Source organism: Musca autumnalis, unplaced genomic scaffold (assembly GCF_047663935.1).
Source record: "Musca autumnalis isolate F117 unplaced genomic scaffold, ASM4766393v1 scaffold_1, whole genome shotgun sequence".
In the NCBI taxonomy this organism is placed as follows: domain Eukaryota; kingdom Metazoa; phylum Arthropoda; class Insecta; order Diptera; family Muscidae; genus Musca; species Musca autumnalis.
The window spans coordinates 257,099,777-257,119,675 of record NW_027411644.1 but is presented as its reverse complement, the minus strand read 5'-3'; the positions used below and the strand labels follow the sequence as shown (position 1 = coordinate 257,119,675).

General features: G+C 36.3%; 1 protein-coding gene across 1 annotated transcript; it reads right to left on the bottom strand.

Moving 5' to 3' along the window:
- Positions 1-2,280: 2,280 nt before the first annotated feature.
- Positions 2,281-15,430, bottom strand: LOC141391209 (phosphotriesterase-related protein). Its single transcript, XM_073964120.1, has 4 exons — positions 15,194-15,430; positions 3,541-4,056; positions 2,807-3,189; positions 2,281-2,737 (listed from the first exon to the last, which is right to left on the bottom strand). Exons 1-4 carry the CDS (start codon positions 15,210-15,212, stop codon positions 2,600-2,602), a joined length of 1,056 nt encoding a protein of 351 aa, XP_073820221.1. The 5' UTR covers positions 15,213-15,430; the 3' UTR covers positions 2,281-2,599.
- Positions 15,431-19,899: the final 4,469 nt, after the last annotated feature.

Genomic DNA, 19,899 nt, shown 5'->3' with positions numbered 1-19,899 from the left:
ACTGAAGTGTCTAATCAAATAATCCCAAAAACCATAGTATGAAGGGTATATTAAGTTTGTTTTTCCATTTGTAACGCATTGAAATAATCATTTGCGACCCTATAAAGTATATATTCTTGATCAGGGGGAAATTCTGAGTCGATATATGCCTGTCCGCCCTTTCATCCGTCTGTGGTAAACACTCTAGCATCCACAAAAATGAAGATTGGACGCTGAAATTTTGGGAAGATGCGTCCTCTGTTTGCAGGCAGGTCAAGTACGATGATTTTAGTATAGCCCTCATATAACGCTTCCGTCCGATTTCAGTTCTTTTGACGTTTTTAGTCACATTTTCTAATCGAATAAACTATAATTTGACATTTAGGGTTCCTAGTGACCAAAACACTTATATTGCAAACATTTTGGGCGTAGATCCATGTTTTGGTATAGCCCCATATAACGGTACCTCCCGATTTTCCGTATTTTGAGAATTTTAGCTACAATTTTTAACCGAACTATCTTTAATTTGACATTTGAGGTTCTCAGTGGTCACAAAAATTCTCCACCAAAAATCGTCCACATTGGTCCATCTTTTGGTATAGCCCCCTTTGTAACGGTACTCCCAATTTTTGGTATTTTGAGGATTTTAGTTACAAATTTTTAACCGAACTAGCTGTAATTGAACATTTGAGGTTCTCAGTTGCCACGAAACTTCTTCCCTAAAAATCGTCAGAATAGGTTCTTGTTTTGGTATAGTCCCCATGTGTAGGTCTTCGATAGATATCATTTTTATACCCTCAGCATTTATGCTAACGGGGGTATATACACTTTCATACGGGCAAAATGTGCCTCATCGAAATAATGGTTTTAGACCCCAAGTATGTTTGGACGAAATGTGTTTCAGACAATTTGGAGTCGATTGAGCAATGACCGTCCGTCTGTCTGTCCGTCTGGCTGGAACGCACGATAACTCTCGAACGGATCAACCGATTCGGTCCAAAATATGGCTTTCGCAATATTTCACGCCTTCGGGTACCTCCCACACAAAATTTCGGATAAATTCAGTTTAGGACCTGCTCTCGAAACTTTTTGATTTTTGTTGTAACAACTTGTATTCACGGCCCCCCATACGCGGTACAAGTTTTATCAGGTGCAAAACCATACTTCCTGAGAAAATAACCTGAAAGGTTCAAAAAACCCCTATGACACCGTGTGAGGTGGTTGGAGCGCAAGATAACTCTCGAACGGATCTGCCGATTCGATCCAAAATTTGGCCTTGATAATATTTTGTCCAAACTTAGTTTAAGTTCGAAGCTAAGCCATATCGGTTCACTCCTTCAGGTACCTCCCCCATAAAAGTTCAGATGTGTTCAGAAAAATTGAGCGCACGATAATTCTTGATAGGAGTGACCGATTTGGTCCATACTTTACACATCCTAATATATCTACCAGATATAGATCAGGTTCGAATATGGACTATATTTGTCCACTCCTTCAGGTACCTCCAACACAAAATGTTGGATAAATTCACTTTAAGATCTGCTCTCGCTGCCTTAATTACGACAGTAAAAGTTTTTTCAGGGACAAGTCCATACTTTTTGAGAAAACAGCCCGAGAGTTGTAAAAACCCCTATGGCACCATATGTAGTGGCTGGAGAGCTCGAACCGAATACTGCGTTCGTCCGTACTTTGGATATTGTAATATTTCTTCGAATATTAAATGAAATTCGAAGGTGGTGCTTATAGGTCCACTTCTTCCGGTACCTCCCCCACTAAAGTGGGAAAGTATTCGATTTGGTTCAAACTTTGGATCTATAAATATTGTCGAAACTTAGTTTATGTTCAAATTTGTGCCCTATCTGTTCAATCTTTGTGGTACCACCCACACATATGTTCAACATTTTTGTGTGGTTAAGGGTCTGTTCGAGGATCTCTTGGACATTTTTACAGAAGGCTTTCCTAGTGGCCCTGTTTACAGCGATATTACGTTTTTCGTAGGCTAGGGTGATAAAAAAGCTTTATCTATCGATATGCCCTCGAATTTTTGAGCTTTAATCCTATTCATACTTTTGTCGGTTCGCCCAAAACTTTGAAAAAAACCCCTAAATACATAAGTTTTTTTTTTTTTTGAAAAAGTATTTCAATCCACACAGGCTGAGGGTATATCTCTGTCGACAAAGCCGATTGATACTTTTTTACTTGTTTCAATAGAATCTCCTAAGGTATATGACCTCGAATAATAACATTAATTAAACATCTTGCAAATAATGGCCTTCGTCCTAAGAAAACAAAACTTAAAAATAAAATAACATATATTCTTATTTTTATTAATATTTTACGAGACATGAGAATTAATTATTAAATACATACATATTTAATTACAAATAATATGAACAAACATACATAGGATATATACAACATTTCATAATAAAATTGTTTTTGATACAACATTTAGGTGTCATCCATAATCGGTACCTTGAGAGTCACTTTAATGCGTTAAAACAACAACAACGTGCATGATGTGATGATGCCAATTTTTTTTCTTGAAATTTTCATGGTTCCTATTACTCGACGCTCAACGTACCGACTATGTTCGATCCTTTACCGGCAGCACTGCAAATTAAATATTAAATTCTAACCATTTGGCAGGGTTGGTAACAGTCATTTGTTCGACTTGCTCAACAGACAGACCCTTGGCAAACATGCGAGGCAAAATATTCATATGGACATGATGATAGCCATGGCCGCCAAAGGAAGTCTAAAAGAAATCAATAAAAATTTTAACATTTCACATAAAACAAAACACCCTTGCCTCTCCTCTACTTACCAAACGATGTTTAGTGTGCAAATCATGAGACATCAGGATCCTATCAACATAACCTTCATCAATTAAACGCATCAAATTATTAATACGTTGAGCATCCGATGGCATATCCACAGTTAAATTAAGTTGATACAATGAACATTCAGTGCCAAAGAGATCGTATTGAATGTATGTGCCCATTTTGGCAAATTCCAACAGCTGATCGATGTCAAATATGGTACGATCCAAATGGGACATAACACATTTGGAAGCCTTACCGCCAGCTTCCAAATACATGCGTACAATTTCAAAGGGAGCTTCAGCATCACGTCCTGGATGGAAGGAAACACCACAGCCCAAGACTTCTTGAATTTCACCGGTGGCCTTAATGGCACGTTTTTCAAAATCTAGAAAACAAAGTTAAGAGAACGTTTTATACATTTAATTGAATGGAAATTGGATAAATTAATTAATTGGATAATTAGCAAATAAAATTATTATTTATAAATTTGTTTCAATTTTTTATATAGGGAATTTTTAATTCCTTATTAAAAATGATTCAAAAATAATATTTTACGTTATTTAATTAATTGAAAAATGATATCTAACGAAATCTCATAAAAACTCTTTACGTCATATAATTCAATTCACAAATTAATTTAATTAAAATTTCACAAATAATAACTTTCGCCCTAATAAAGCAAACCTAAAAAATATTATTTTTACATTAATTATTTGATTTTTTCTTTTTTACTCACCATGAATAGGATAAACACTGCCAACTTCGCCGATGAAACCGCACTTAACCATTCCCTCACCCTCCACTTCAACACCGGTGATAATTTCTTTGGAATACAAATCGGTCATTTGTTCCACCGTCATATTGACGTGATCTTTCTCCTGCAAATCGTGCACATAGTGACCGGTGCCAGCAACAATGTGAACGCCAGTCTTTTTACTGGCCTCTACCATAAATTCCATATTTCTCTTCAAGCCATGAGAACTATTTTCGACAATGGTACCACCACCAAATTTCTTATAAAATTCTATATCCTTCAGTACCGCAGTACGTGTCTCTTCATCGTAGAATCGTGTATTATCGCGACTTGAATATGGATATTGACGTACAAAGCCCAAATTTTCCATACATAGTTTTCCCTCAAAAAACGGCTTGAAATCCTCTGGTGGATCACAATGGAATCCCTCAAAATCCAAGGCAACATGCTCATGGGTAAGTGTGCGACCCAAAAGATTTGGATCAATGGGTCCCAAAACTGTGGAATAGAAGAAAGGAAAAACATAGGATTATAATTATAATGAAAATAAAATAAACACACATCCATACATATATGTATATGTTTGTTAATTAGTCTTCTATTGTTCTTATTCATATCTCGAAATAACTGTTTTATCTTAAACTGATAACAAATTTGATTTATTAACCTGTCATATAGTACCTTTTTTGGCACTGTGTTAATATGCTAATCTAAATCAATAGCACATTATTAACATATTTGTTGATATCTAACTGTTTAAGAAACGTATTGTCGAAAAATACTCAAGCAGAAACGACAAACATCGTTAATTAATTTACACCAGATGTTTTGTAAGATGGTTTTCTCGTTGGCTGATGTAAGTCCAATCGTGTCCAGGGTCTCAATAAGTACCCACTAAAACTTACGAAATAAAATACTAGTTTTACACCTTCTAGGGTTTAATCAGATGTTTGTTGATCTAAATACTGGCATTAGAACTATGAAATGCGATAGGATTATTGGCTGGGGGATGCTTGTAGCAAGGCCGATGATAATGGTGACTAGACGCAATGGATGATCTTGAATGGCAATGTTGATTGATGTTTCAGTATTGACCATGTTTATTAAATGACGAACTGCGTTAATGATCAGGTTCCTCACTGATCGAGAACGATGAGCCTGATTGACAATCAATTTTAGCGCCTGTCGCGAAGGCGAAGCTGTTTGGCATTCGGGTTCTACGATTTAATGACAAGTGAGCAAAGGCTATGGTCGGGACGGGACCGACTATGTGATACCCTACACCACTACCCCTGTCGACTACTAAAGCTCAGATGGTCTAGTTTCACTATCAAGCTCTCTCCTTGGAAGCAAAGATATCCGCATTGGAAATAAAATTCCAAAAATTGGGATATCTGAGCGTCTTTTTCTATATCTCAAGTATTTGGCCACTTTCGGTAACGCAATTCACATCAATTTAAAGCTCAGAATGTCTTCATTTTTGTTGGTCACTTTTGTTGAAATGCGCCCAACCAAATCTGGAATATCATCTCATTACAATTCAAGTAAAAATAGTACAACAACACACTTTAAGTCACTGTAAAGGTAAACTATTCTTCTTCCATTGACAGGCTTTGTTATCAGAAGCGGAGATAGAGTTAGTCAACTTAATTATTGCAAAAGCAAAATTATTAAAAAATTTTATATGAAACATAATTTTATTTTGCATAAATAAATATCATTATTAATATTTTTGTTAACAGTATAATTCTTACACATGTTTATTAATAAAATAAAATAAAAAGGGAAAAAAGCGTTAAGTTCGGCCCGGCCGAACTTTTTATACCTTCCATCATAAAATATTCTGAACTAAAACGGAATAATTATTTTCTTTCCTGTCCACAATTTTAGGCGGAGATATTTTGTGACCACTGCTACCTAAATAAGTTAAAAAGGCATACAAAATGTATTCAATCGGTAGCGAACCTTATATGGGGCTATATCAAAGTGAAAATCGGGAGGTACCGTTAGATAGGGAGCTATACCTAAACATGTGACCACTGGGAACCCTAAAATTTAAAATCTTCAAAATACCGAAAATCAGGAGTTACCGCTATATGGGGGCTATACCAAAACATGGACCTATGTTGACGGTTTTTAGTGGATATTCTTTGTGACCACTGGGAACCCAAAACGTGAAATTACAGATAGTTCGCTCAAAAAATGTAGTTTAAATCCACAAAATACCGAAAATCGGGAGGTACCGTTACATAAGGGCTCTACCAAAACATAGACTTATGTTGACAGTTTTTGGTGGAGATATTTTGTGATTACTAGGAACCTGAACTGTCAAATTACAGGTAGTTCGGTCAAAAATTACCGTTATATGGGGGCTATACCAAAACATGGACCTATGCACAGTGGTGGCACTTACAAGGGAAGGTGTGACAAAAATACTTCTAAATGCTATATCGAACTGAAATTGTTATCATTGGGTCATAGTGGCCTAAAAACACTCTTCGTAAAATATTGGGGTCCTCGGTCCAAAATTTCGCGTGGTTCCCATGAAACGAATCATGTTGAATTTAAGTATTTTACTGTTACCAAGACATTGTTCAACCAAAATTGCTGTAATCCGGTACCAGGCGATATTATTGCATTGTAAGCATCACCACGAAAAAAATTTCAGTATTGGTCCATGATTTGGTTTACTCCCCTATGATTTATATATCGATTTATTTGGGCAGATGTCAACCAAATATTCTTAGCGACTATGTTCTTATAATGATCTCAGACTTCTGAACACCATCTTATGAAATGTCTTATCGGTCCACTTTTGACCACTGCCTCCATATAGGGTTACCATCCTTTTCTTAGTACTTTATAAGATTTAACCACATTTGTCTGCAGAATTACTTGTAATAATGTATTTTTGGTTCTCAATGCGGGAAAAAATCTCCAGTTTTAAGCGTGGTCCAACATTAGGGTGTCCCAAAAATAAAATAACTTATTTGTTAAAGTGAATACCCCCAAATCATGACCATAGAAATCGCTAATAGTACAAAAAACATTATATTGAAACCAAATTTAAGAAAGGATAATAAATTTACTTAAAAATATTCCAAAAAATATAAATTCAGCAACTAAAAAGGGTGTTAAACTTTTGGTCATAACTGCCAAAACCGCAAATTTCCGCAAAAAGTCTATACAGTTTTGAAATCTACAGGCGCTAGGCTTCACTTTGGTACTAGTGGCCATTTGTGCGAATTTGTGCAAAGTAACTTAAACTTTAAGGAAATCCATACATCTATATTAATTTTTTTTCATTTTGACCGATATTATAACCAAAATATATGGCAACCCTTGCAATTGAGAGGAATTTTCATAACTAGAAAAATGAAGCTAAGGCAATTTACTAAATGATTCAAATTAAGTTAATGCACTAAAAATAGTCCTTTGTTTCATAAATTCGCTTAAAATATAACCATTTTTTCTCATTTTTAAATACAATTTTTTCTTCAAAATTAGTCATGCTTGTGCGGCTTTTTCTCCTTAAGAACCGCGAAAAATGGAAAAAATAAGTTGAGTTTCGAAAAATTTGGAATGTTTTAAAGCGATTTACATCTTTAAATTTTTAAAATGACGACATGAATTTTTTGATTTTTGTCGTTGGGCGCATCCACTGTGCGTTGGGAGTACACAACTTTCCCCAGAAACTTGTCGGTACAGGTTCACGCCTTAATATAGCCCCCATAGAACGGTACCTCGCTATTTCCGGTGTTTTGAAGGCTGTGGCCTCAATAATCCACCGAAATGCTGAAATTTGGTATATGGTCTGTATTTTGGGTTTTAAACGTTCCATATGAAATGTGTCGGTATAAATCTACGCCTTAGTATAGTCCCCATAGAACGTACCTCCCTATTTCAGGTATTTTGGAGGTTGTGGCTTCAATATTCCACAGAAATGGCTGAAATTTGGTATTTGGCCTTCATTTGGGGTATTAAACGTTCCATATGAAATTTGTCGGTATAGGTCCACGCCTTCATATAGCCCCCATAGAACGCTTCCACCCGCTTTTCGGTATTTTGAAGGTTGTAGCCTCATTATCACACCGAAATGGCTTAAATTTGGTACTTAGTCTCCGTTGGGGGTTTAAAACTTTCTCCCAGAAATTCGTCGGTATAGGTCCACGTTTCGATATAGCCCCCATATAACGGTACCTCCCGATTTTCGGTATTTTGTGGATTTTAACTACATTTTCTTAGCGAATTACCCGTAATTTAACGTTTGGGGTTCCCAGTGGTCACAAAAGATCTCCACCAAAAACCGTCAACATAGCACAGTGGATGCGCCCAACGACAAAAATCAAAAAATTCATGTCGTCATTTTAAAAATTTAAAGATGTAAATCGCTTTAAAACATTCCAAATTTTTCGAAACTCAACTTATTTTTTCCATTTTTCGCGGTTCTTAAGGAGAAAAAGCCGCACAAGCATGACTAATTTTGAAGAAAAAATTGTATTTAAAAATGAGAAAAAATGGTTATATTTTAAGCGAATTTATGAAACAAAGGACTATTTTTAGTGCATTAACTTAATTTGAATCATTTAGTAAATTGCCTTAGCTTCATTTTTCTAGTTATGAAAATTCCTCTCAATTGCAAGGGTTGCCATATATTTTGGTTATAATATCGGTCAAAATGAAAAAAAATTAATATAGATGTATGGATTTCCTTAAAGTTTAAGTTACTTTGCACAAATTCGCACAAATGGCCACTAGTACCAAAGTGAAGCCTAGCGCCTGTAGATTTCAAAACTGTATAGACTTTTTGCGGAAATTTGCGGTTTTGGCAGTTATGACCAAAAGTTTAACACCCTTTTTAGTTGCTGAATTTATATTTTTTGGAATATTTTTAAGTAAATTTATTATCCTTTCTTAAATTTGGTTTCAATATAATGTTTTTTGTACTATTAGCGATTTCTATGGTCATGATTTGGGGGTATTCACTTTAACAAATAAGTTATTTTATTTTTGGGACACCCTAATGTTGGACCACGCTTAAAACTGGAGATTTTTTCCCGCATTGAGAACCAAAAATACATTATTACAAGTAATTCTGCAGACAAATGTGGTTAAATCTTATAAAGTACTAAGAAAAGGATGGTAACCCTATATGGAGGCAGTGGTCAAAAGTGGACCGATAAGACATTTCATAAGATGGTGTTCAGAAGTCTGAGATCATTATAAGAACATAGTCGCTAAGAATATTTGGTTGACATCTGCCCAAATAAATCGATATATAAATCATAGGGGAGTAAACCAAATCATGGACCAATACTGAAATTTTTTTCGTGGTGATGCTTACAATGCAATAATATCGCCTGGTACCGGATTACAGCAATTTTGGTTGAACAATGTCTTGGTAACAGTAAAATACTTAAATTCAACATGATTCGTTTCATGGGAACCACGCGAAATTTTGGACCGAGGACCCCAATATTTTACGAAGAGTGTTTTTAGGCCACTATGACCCAATGATAACAATTTCAGTTCGATATAGCATTTAGAAGTATTTTTGTCACACCTTCCCTTGTAAGTGCCACCACTGTGCAACGAAGAATTGTAAAATTGACAACTTTTCAGATTTGTACGGTATTTTTCGAAAAGTTGGTTCTAATATTTCGTATGCCCACCTTGGACATCAAAAACAGCTTGTATACGTATCTGAAATTGATAAATAAGTTTTGGAAAATCATATTCCATTGGTATTTTTTGCTATTCTTCTTTAATGAATTTATTTAGTCCCTCAGGTTAGTGGGCGACCTATTCCCGATTTTTTTCTTCGGGTGTACCTATGAATTGTCGATGGGGTTAATATCTAGACTTTGGTTGTATAACAACCAAGTCCTACATTAATTATTTTATGGTTAGGGTCGTTGTCTTGGTAGTACTTATATTGCAATTTGTTTTCAAGGTCAACAGGCCCAAATTTCTTGACGCTGTTGGTTAAATCATTTTTTAAAACATCTAAATAAACCTCCTCTGTCATTGTTTCCCCCAGAATCTGGATGTTACCAACGTCACTGCTTGGTATACAACCCCATACCATAACTGACAGTTTTCCGAACCTTACGGTATGTATTTCATTTTTGTTTTCCATGGCTTTAAGGGGTTTTCGCAATACTTTCTGAGGTACATCGTGATAGTACAACATAATTTTAGTCTCATCAAAAAATATAACGTCATCCCAATACTAAAGATGGGGTGAAAAGTTGTATGTAGCAAATCTGAATAGTTTCTATATACTGTGCTGGGAGGGCAATGGTTTCTACCTAGTCACTCGTGAGGAAGGCTTGCACTTTCAGGACTTTTCCATGTGACACACTTGCTCCAAAATCTTTTTTAAATAAAAACCAGTAAGGAAAGGATCAAAGTCGGGCGGGGCCGACTATATGATACCCTACACCACTGTGAATATGTAAAATATATATCGGAGCTATATCCAAATCTTAACCGATTTCGATATAATTTGGCACATTTATTTCCAGACTGAATTCTGTCACACATTCCAAATATCATTGAAATCGGATTTATATAACGTGTTTGGTGCACCAAATACGCGAAATCGGCCGAAAATATATACAGGAGCTATATTGAAATCGGTTCAGATTTCGATATAATTTGGCACATTTATTTCTAGACTGAATTCAGTCACCCATTCCAAATATCATCGAAATCGGAAATATTTAGCGTGTTTGATACAGAAAATACGTGAAATCGGCCGAAAATATATATGGGAGCTATATCCAAATCTGAACCGATTTCGAAATAATTTGGCACACTTATTTCTGGACCATATTGTGTCAAACATTCCAAATTTCATCAAAATCGCACATATTTTGCTTTGGGATCCTTAGTCAATTTCATTAATAGTCCGGTCAAAATAGACATGCGTATAAGGGGAAATAGCAAAAATTCCCACAAAGCTGAATTTTGGTGGAGAGCTAGGGTTAGCCATTAGAAGCAACGTCCTAAAAGTCCCCATCGATCCCATGTGTGCAAAACAAGTTATTCGGGGTCAAAGGTTATTTTTGGAGGCATTATTCAGTTTTTTTAATTTTTCTCAAAAACGGTAAAACTTAGCAAAAGCCGGCTAAAGTAAAAGTTGTAGATTCAATAATTGTCTACAAGAGCGATCTTTATGACTCTTAAAAAAGACTTACCATTTTCGAGATATCGCGATCTAAAGGTCAAATAAAGAATTAGCCGCGTAAGTACATTATGAGGCGAACCGGTTAAAGTAACGACACTATGTGTTAGATACTTCCGTAAGCTTTCAAACGATATCCACTTTGCAGTAATCGGTTCAGTAGAACCGGGTCTAACCCGGTTTTTAAATTTTGCCTTTCGGGTCGAATACCCGGCGAACAGGATCCGCAACCGTTGAAAATTATACATTTCCGTAATCAACGCAACAAACCCTACCTTCCGACAAAACTTGAAAAAAAAATCGGAGAGTTTTCGTTGTGGTCGTTCCCGTTGGCTTTCGATTATACATGTAGGTTAAATGGGCTATTTTTGCATAAAATGACTCTAACATTGAATAACTCTACTAAACACGCTCCGATTTTGTTGGATTTTTTTAGAAGATAGCTATAATTTCGCTCTTCAAGAAAAAATATATTTTTTTGGGGGACAGACCCGATTACTTCGTTTATTTTAGCCGGTTCTTCTGAATATGTGCATATTTCCCTTATAAGTGCATAAAAATCATGTGTTTTTTAGAACAGCTATATCTCAAGAATGGTTCCTCCTAGGAAAAAAATTATAAAAGCCAAACTTGTAGATAATTTTCCTGTCTACAATGTTTACTTTAGTCATTTTTTGATTAGATCAACCGTTTTCAAAAAATAAATCTGAAACCCTAAAAAACCCTTAAAATTTGACCTTTGACCCCGAATAATTTTTTTTGCACACATGGGATCGATGGGGACTTTTAGGACGTTGCTTCTAATGACAAACCCTAGCTCTCCACCAAAATTCAGCTCTGTGGGAATTTTTGCTATTTCAATGTCTATTTTGACCGGACTATAATCATTCTATGATATTCGTCATTACAATTAATCCCACAGATGAAAAATTGGGTTGGATAAGCGAATATTGTGATATCTTCGTTGATTGTGCACCTACTTCAACCTAGTTTACATTCTTGTAAAGGTGGAGTTTTCTTCTTTCATTATCGGGCTTTGCTTTGGAATGGATACTCATAACAGAAGCGGAGATTTTTGCATAAGAATAAAACCTTGACTTTTTCTCTTCAGAATTTTTTCGACCATTCCGACCCTTTAATATGACCCTACCATCACCAAAATCAATAGGCTTCTTCTCCTCCAGGACCCCATCAGCCCCCAAAATTTCGTGAAGATCAGATCAAATTTGCGACCTGTAGCGTGATTACAAAAAAAATGGAAAATGGGATATATTATCGATATTATTATCGTTGTTTGACAACCTACGCCAACCTACTTTGTAAAGGTGATATTTTCTAATTTCATACTCAGGCTTTGACTGTGATATTCGTCATTAGAATTAAAATACCACAAATGAAAAACTGGTTTGGATTAGCGACTATTGCGATATCTCCGTTATTTGACCACCTACGCCAACCTTCTTTACATCGTTGTAAAGGTGATATTTTCTACTTTCATTGCCAGGTTTTGTTCGGCACCTTATAGAAGCAGAGATATTCGCTTTGGAATAATACGCTGACTTTTTCTCCAAATATTATTCGACCATCATCAAAATCAATAGGCTTCTTCCTTCCCCTCTGGGACCCCCATAAACTCACAAAATTTGCTGATGATCCGATCAAAGTTACGACCTGCAGCGTGATTACAAGGTTTAGACGGAAGGACGGACACACATATCCAGATCGATTCAGCTCGTCGAGACATGAATAAGTATAGATCTACGGCCATTATTTCGATGTGTTACAAACTTTTAGGCCAAAACCAACTCATACTACCCTCCCCATATAGTGGTGTAGGGTATAATGAACAGAGTTAGGGAACTCGACAGATGATAATCGTGAACAAGGATATGATAGAGTTCGGGAGCGACGAAGCTGGTTAATTTCACGAAGATGGGGAACGTGTTGATTGATGCTTTTGCGAGCTCGGCTAATGACGATCGGGTACGACGACGTAAAAACTAGTTACTATAGTTACTGCTAAGATCGCGTACAAACTACTATGTGTCTCTATAAACAGAGAACCGACGTTCCTGTAGATGACAGACAGACGGATTTAATAAACCAACTGGGTTTCAAATGTAAATTCCATAGCAGGTTAACCCGACAAAAAGCTCTAATGCAAACGCCGTTTTAGATCCATGTCTCTGTGTAGAACGGAAAGCCATAAGGGTAGATCTTTCCAAAATTTACCAACATCCCACCTTGGTAGATCGCAAACTGCCAGCAGTAGCGAGTCGGGAACAAATTTCCTTTAGAGGCACCTGGCGGAAAAAATCGACATTTTCCCCACACATAGCCCATTCCAACGATGTATAATTTTTGTCCTGGAAATGAATACTTCCCGAGATATAGGCATCGAAAGTTCCGGAAAACATATTTACTAAACTCGTATCGTACACGCAGAGAAAAAATATTTTTCGCTTTTGTTGGAACAAAAATATCTGTTTTGGTTCCAAAAATTTATTTGTTTTGTTCAAACATTGTAATCCAAATCCAAAAATACCATCTTTTGTTCCAAAAATAGAAAACAAAAACAACTTTCGAATTTCCGCAATATTGTAAAAATCGTTAACAATACCGATTGTAGGAACTATCATAATCTAATTTTGTTTACAAAAAGTATTGTCAACCCAGAAAACCAGCCCAGAAATTTTTGATTTGAGTGTATATACTTCTCATATACACTTTTCACATAACTTGGATATAAATGTCGCGTATAATATTGCAATCATTGATGAACAAAATACATGGTTTGCTGCATTGGCTGACAACAAAGACAAACAAAAAGCCACAAGAACCCACCACAACATAAGGAATAATTAAACACCTATGTTTCTGTGCTTTCCATATCATGCGATATCTTCTAAATCAAAGCCCTTGATGGTGACATGGAGCGTTCGGCGGTGGAATTTTCTTTACTTTTTGGACCTGTAGATGGCCACAGCCAACGAAACTGGGTGGAACCCATCGATTTGCATTCACTTTCCTGAGATAAAATATCAATTCTTGGATTGGAAAGGTAGAATTTTGAATTATCTTTACCATATTTCCTCTCTTTCGGACTCATAACCCTATCAAATGTAACTTTTTTCTAATTTTATTGTAGTATAGAAAATTTTGAACATAATTCAGTATAAAATGTTGTCTTTATAAATTGTTTCTACCGATTTCTTCATAAAAATATTTTTTGGAGCTCTAAGCATCGATTTTCATCAAATTTCAAGACCCTAATACACATTTTTGCACTATATTTGATAGCAATTAACACTCACGGCATTTATTTATAATTATAAATAGTTTTTTGTTAAAGTTTACCACATCTAACAAAGGATTTGTGTAAATTCTTAGGGTGGTTCTATCCTGGTGAACCATTAAAAATGCTAATATTTTGACATTTTTTCATAAAGCGAGTAAAAAGTACCTTTATGACGCATATGTGAAACATGTTAGGTATTGAAAATATCGGCTACTATATACTCTACATGTCCACAAAATTATAATTTACAATTCCTCACCTTTCGTCTGATATAACGGTATTTGTAGACAAATATTGGCTGGTTCTATTCAGATGAACCGGAGTGTATGTATGTGACACTTGTCATGTTACAGTTTTTTTTAATAACCCTTAAACTACTTACTACCAGGGTTATTCCAGATCTTTGTCTAGATGTGGAATACCGTGGCATTTTAAAAATTATTACTAACCGCAACGTAGTAATAGTAATTTTTTAAATATTTTATTTGCAAAAGTTCAAAATTTCTAGGCTTCAGGCTAACGATAAATTAAGGAGATTTGTCAAATACTAAAGTATCTCCGGGTTCACCCAGTTGCTTATTCATTACCATAGAAAATCCGTGTATGCAGAAAGCTTTGGATGATTTCGCGTTTCGGATGACATCTCAAACATCCCACATCGTAAATTGTGGAGGGCTCTTATATGAATAGCGCACTCTTTATACCTCTGCCACTCTCGGGGTGCTCTAAAAAATGCCGGTTAGAATAGCACTAGGTCCTTTTTGGATCTGTCAATAAATGTGTGATCTTCACAATATAGATTGGTGTTATCCTTGGCTTTTTGGGCGTACAGATTAAAGTTTAAATTTAAATTCACCGTTCATATTTTGTCACGTACTACCAAATTAAGAAGATACCTTTAATATAAGATTACTAATTTTAATATCCCTGTTTGTTGCAAAAGATCACGAGTTATGGCCATAAAATAAATTCATAGTATACATGTCAACAACACTATTTTCAAAATGACCCACATTCTTTGAGGTAAATTCAAATAACCTCCCCCCACAACAACAAAATCCGTAATTACTTTATGATCAGAAGCCATAAACGCACTCCACTCCACATAGATTAGATGTCATAAACATATCTCACAGTTGTCCACTTACCTGTTTGCACAATTGGCATTATGGCAGATAAATATATTCAATACAAAATAAACAACTGATTAAGTATAAAATATAATGCACAAATTAAAAAAGCTAAAAAAATGTTTTTTTTAATAAACACAAAAGATCTCCTCTTCAAAATGAGAAACTTCCAACTGCACTCTAGTAATGCTTCCGAATAACTGAAGACGTTGCAATTTGCAAAACACACCCAGAGTTTAGAAAGGCAAAAACAAATTGTTTATTTGATTGATGAGAGTTTGCTAGGGAAAAAAGAGAAAATTGATAAGAAAACCGGCCGGTCTCTGTTGGTCCAACAGTGTTGGAGCAGAAAATGGGAAGGGAAGACTAACAAACTTTCACTCTCCATTCAATTTTAAGCGGTGCAGTTGTTAACCCCCCATTAACAAGAAACAACAATAAAACGAACGTTGATAACAAGCATAAATATGGAATCCATAATCCGATATTATCGGTGATGCTCAAAATATTTTGTGCATTAGTCTCTCTGAGAGAGTCTTCCCTTTGCTAAACCACGACAGATGAGAATAGAGCAGTGTTCACCAGCGAGCCCGTACTGAGAGCAACTGAGCATACATTACCGTGTGTTTTGAATTGAAAGTTACGATAATTTGCTCTCAGTAGCTGATTGATATGGATTCATTTGTATACAAGAATGGGTCGGCAATTGACTTAATAAAAATTCATTTTTCAGAATGAAATCATACGAAATAATTAAAAAGTAGTGGTTTGTTAGAGGATTTGCGCAGCTACCATTACGATGAAAAGATCCTTAATTGTAAAAAAATAAATAATTCAAGGCAAAATAAAAAGCTTAATGAAAAAAAATGAATTTTTGGCGAGGTCAATAACTATTGCCGTACCTGTTATTTTCTCAGCTATAAATAATGACGTAGGCGATGAAAGATACCCAGCAACGGCCCTGACCGGCTTTAACATGGCAAAGCCCAGGGCTTATCTTGGCCCCTCTCTCATCTCAAGTGGACACTGACCTCCCCGTGGTGTCACCTGGCGAGCTGCCTTTAATACCCGTTAAAGGTAGTGAGCTAACATGTGTGAGCTAAGAACGTTAAAACTTGGTTTTGGTCGTCGGTTTAGTAACCCTCCCCTAGCAAAAAGCAGCGTACTGTGAAAAACGAACGAAAAGGAAAACAAACCCCCCTAAAGTTGACGACGATCTGCGAATCTGCACCTGGAATGTTCGCACTCTTTATAGAGAAAGTGCAGTTTACGCATTGGCATATGTACTTGAAAAGTACAAAGCCGCCCTTACTGCCATACAGGAAGTTGGGGAAGGCGTCACATCAACACCTAAAGGTGACGCACTGTACTATAGCCGCCATGATACAAGGCATGAGTTTGGTTGCAGGGTCACTAGGTAAACCTTCCGAAATTGTGTGTGAGAGTTACCAGAAGGAGTAGACAAATATAGTCCATATTCGAACCTGATCTATATCTGGTAGATAATTTAGGATGTGTAATGTATGGACCAAATCGGTCACTCCCATCAAGAGTTATCGTGCTCACAATTTTTCCGAACATTTTTCAACTTTTGTGGGGAAGGTACATGAAGGAGTGGACCGATATGGCTTATATTTGAACTTAAACTAAGTTTGGACAAAATATTATGAAGACCAAATTAAGGACCGAATCGGCAGATCCGTTCGAGAGTTATCTTACTCTCCAACCACTACACACGGTGTCATAGGGTTTTTTGTACCTTTCAGGCTATTTTCTCAGGAAGTATGGACTTGCCCCTGATGAAACTTATACCGTTATATGGTGGCAGTGAATACAAGTTGCTACAACAAAAATCAAAGCGATTCGTGAACAGCTCCTAAACTGAACTTTTCCGAAATTTTTGTGTAGGATGTACCCGAAGGAGTGGACCGATTGAGTCCATATTGGAAACTCATCTAAGTCTGGTAGAAATATGTGCAAAATATGGACCACATCGGTTGCTTCCTTCAAGAGTTATCGTGCGCACAAATTTTCCGAACATTTCCGAACTTTTGTGGGGGAGGTACCGGAAGCAGTTTGTCGATTTAACCCATCTTCGAACTTAAACTAAGTTTGGACAAAATATTACGAAATCCAAATTTTGGCCCGAATCGGTTGATCCGTTCGAGAGTTATCGTGCGATCCAGCCAGACAGACGGACGGACATTGCTAAATCAACTCCAAATTGTCTGAAACACATTTCGTCCAAACATACTTGGGGTCTAAAACCATTGTTTCGATGAGGCACATTTTGCCCATATGAGAATGTGTATACCCTCGTTAGCATAAATGCTAAGGGTATAAAAACGAACGAAAAGAAAAACAAACCCCCATAAGGTTGACGACCCCCGCAAACGTTTTAAGGACCACGATCTGCGAATCTGCACATGGAATATTCGCACTCTTTATAGAGAAGGTCCCAGCAAAATGTTCGATGCCAAAGATGACATTCAATCATGGGTGCAAGTGATCTAGCATGTCATCTTTTTACCATCTTCATCGATGAATTTTATATGAGCGTGGACCCCAAAAGATGACGTTCTTTTCTGGATCCTAAGCATGTCATTTCCACCAATGCTTTGGCATGTCATTTCCACCAATGATTTGACATGTCATTTTCACCAATGCTTTGACACGTCATTTTCACCAACCCCTTGGCATGAAATTTTCATGTCTTGTTTGGAAAATGGAAATGCTGTATTGAAATATGGTTTTCATGAAAAACAAAACTCTTTATTAATTCAAACGAATTCATGAAATACCTACAATTAATTTATCAGTTTAGTTTTTCAAAAGTTTACATCCAAAATTGCAATGTAATCACCACCGCTGCAACGCAAAAGATTACTTCCTCCGTTCTCCGCAACTGATATTCTTTCATCTTACAAAAGGTTTTTTCAATTATCTTCCCATCACCAGTTCAGATTTCAACATGGACTCCAAATGCACTCCTTTAAGTATTTTTATTTCGTAAATTACTTTTATTTTATAATTTTGTTATTTTATAACAACATTTTGGTGATTTATACTATTTTGTTTCGTGACGGAAATATGTAGGGATCTACAACCCGGCTTGCTTTAGGGATCTCTAAGAACAAAATGTAACGAACGGGGAGGAGAGACTTTTTATGGAAAATACCATTTTTGCTTAATTAATTTATTTTTAATTGTTTCTTTCCAAAAGTAGTTTCTTCTTTATTTTCAGATTCTTGTTCCTTTTCGTTTCGGACTTTTTTTTCAAATTCCAAGAAGCGAGATTTGATTGATTTCATTCTATGTCAGATTTAGAACAGACAAGGGAACTTTTAAAATAGCAATGTGTGCAGTCCGATTCTATTTTTAGCTCGATGGTTGGGACTTCATATAATACCAATTGTTTAGAAGTTTTAGTTGTTTGATATGCAGGAAATGTAAGACAACATCACGACGACAGTTCTAACAACTTTGGTCTGTTCCAGAAACTGCAAGAATCTACTTATTTTTACTACGATAACAATTTTTCCTTTATGTTATCGGAAAAAATAGTAAAAATTAGTAGATTTTTGCAGTACTGGAACATACCAAAATGAAAATAAACAGGTGTGTAAATAAAAACACAAACATCATCTCTATTGGATCGATGGAATGGGTACAAATGCTGATGAAAAGATCGGATCTTTCACGACTTCCTTTGCATTGGTTCAAATCCTAATGAAAAGATCGGATTTTTCACGACTTCCTTTGAACCAATGCAAAAGATGACATGAAATCACGTCATCGCAAAGAACCCCTTCCGTCAAATTTTGTTGGGGTGCAGTTTACGCAGTTTGTACTTGAAAAGTACAAGGCCGACCTTACTGCCATTCATGAAATTGGGGAAGACGTCACATCAACACCTAAAGGTGACGCACTGCATTATAGCTGCATGATACAAGGCATGAGTTTGGTTGCGGATTTATAGTTGGTCGGAGGTTAAAACTTTTGGTCTCCAGCTTCACCCCAGTGAATCAAAGACTTGCTAGTTTTATCCGCGCTCATGCTCCAACCGAAGACGTGGACGAACATACCAAAGATATGTACATAGATTCTACGAGCGCTCAGAAAAAACATATGGCCGTTGTCCTGCCCATGACGTTTACATTATTCTAGGTGATTTTAAATTTCAAAATTGGAAATGAAAATATCTTTGTCCCAACAGTCGGGAAATTCGGTCTCCATAGTGAAAAATGTGACTGTCGCGCGGCAAAAAAAATGGTAATTAGCAGTACCAGATTTAAGCATCTCGATATTCATATGGACTCCTGGCAGTATTCAGTAGAACGAGAAATCGAAATCATCACGTTGTGATAGATGGAAGACATTCATCGACTCGGACCATCACCTTGTTGCAGCAAAGGTACGTACCCGATTAAACGTAGCAAATAGAGTACGAACAGACACAGCACGGAAGTTGGATAGATAGCCACAGTATATTACACCCAACTGGCACAATTTATTAATAGAAGCACTTCTCGTCCCGATAACACATCAGCATAATGGCAAAATATTGCGCACACCATGCAAACAGCCGCAAAATACCAGAGACCTCCATCAACGGAATCCATGGTATGACCTGGAGTGTCATGCTGCTGCCGAAGAAAAAATCCGGCATATTGGGCTACTTTACAGCCAGTAGCAACGAGTAAGGCACGAGAGAGGCATCGGGG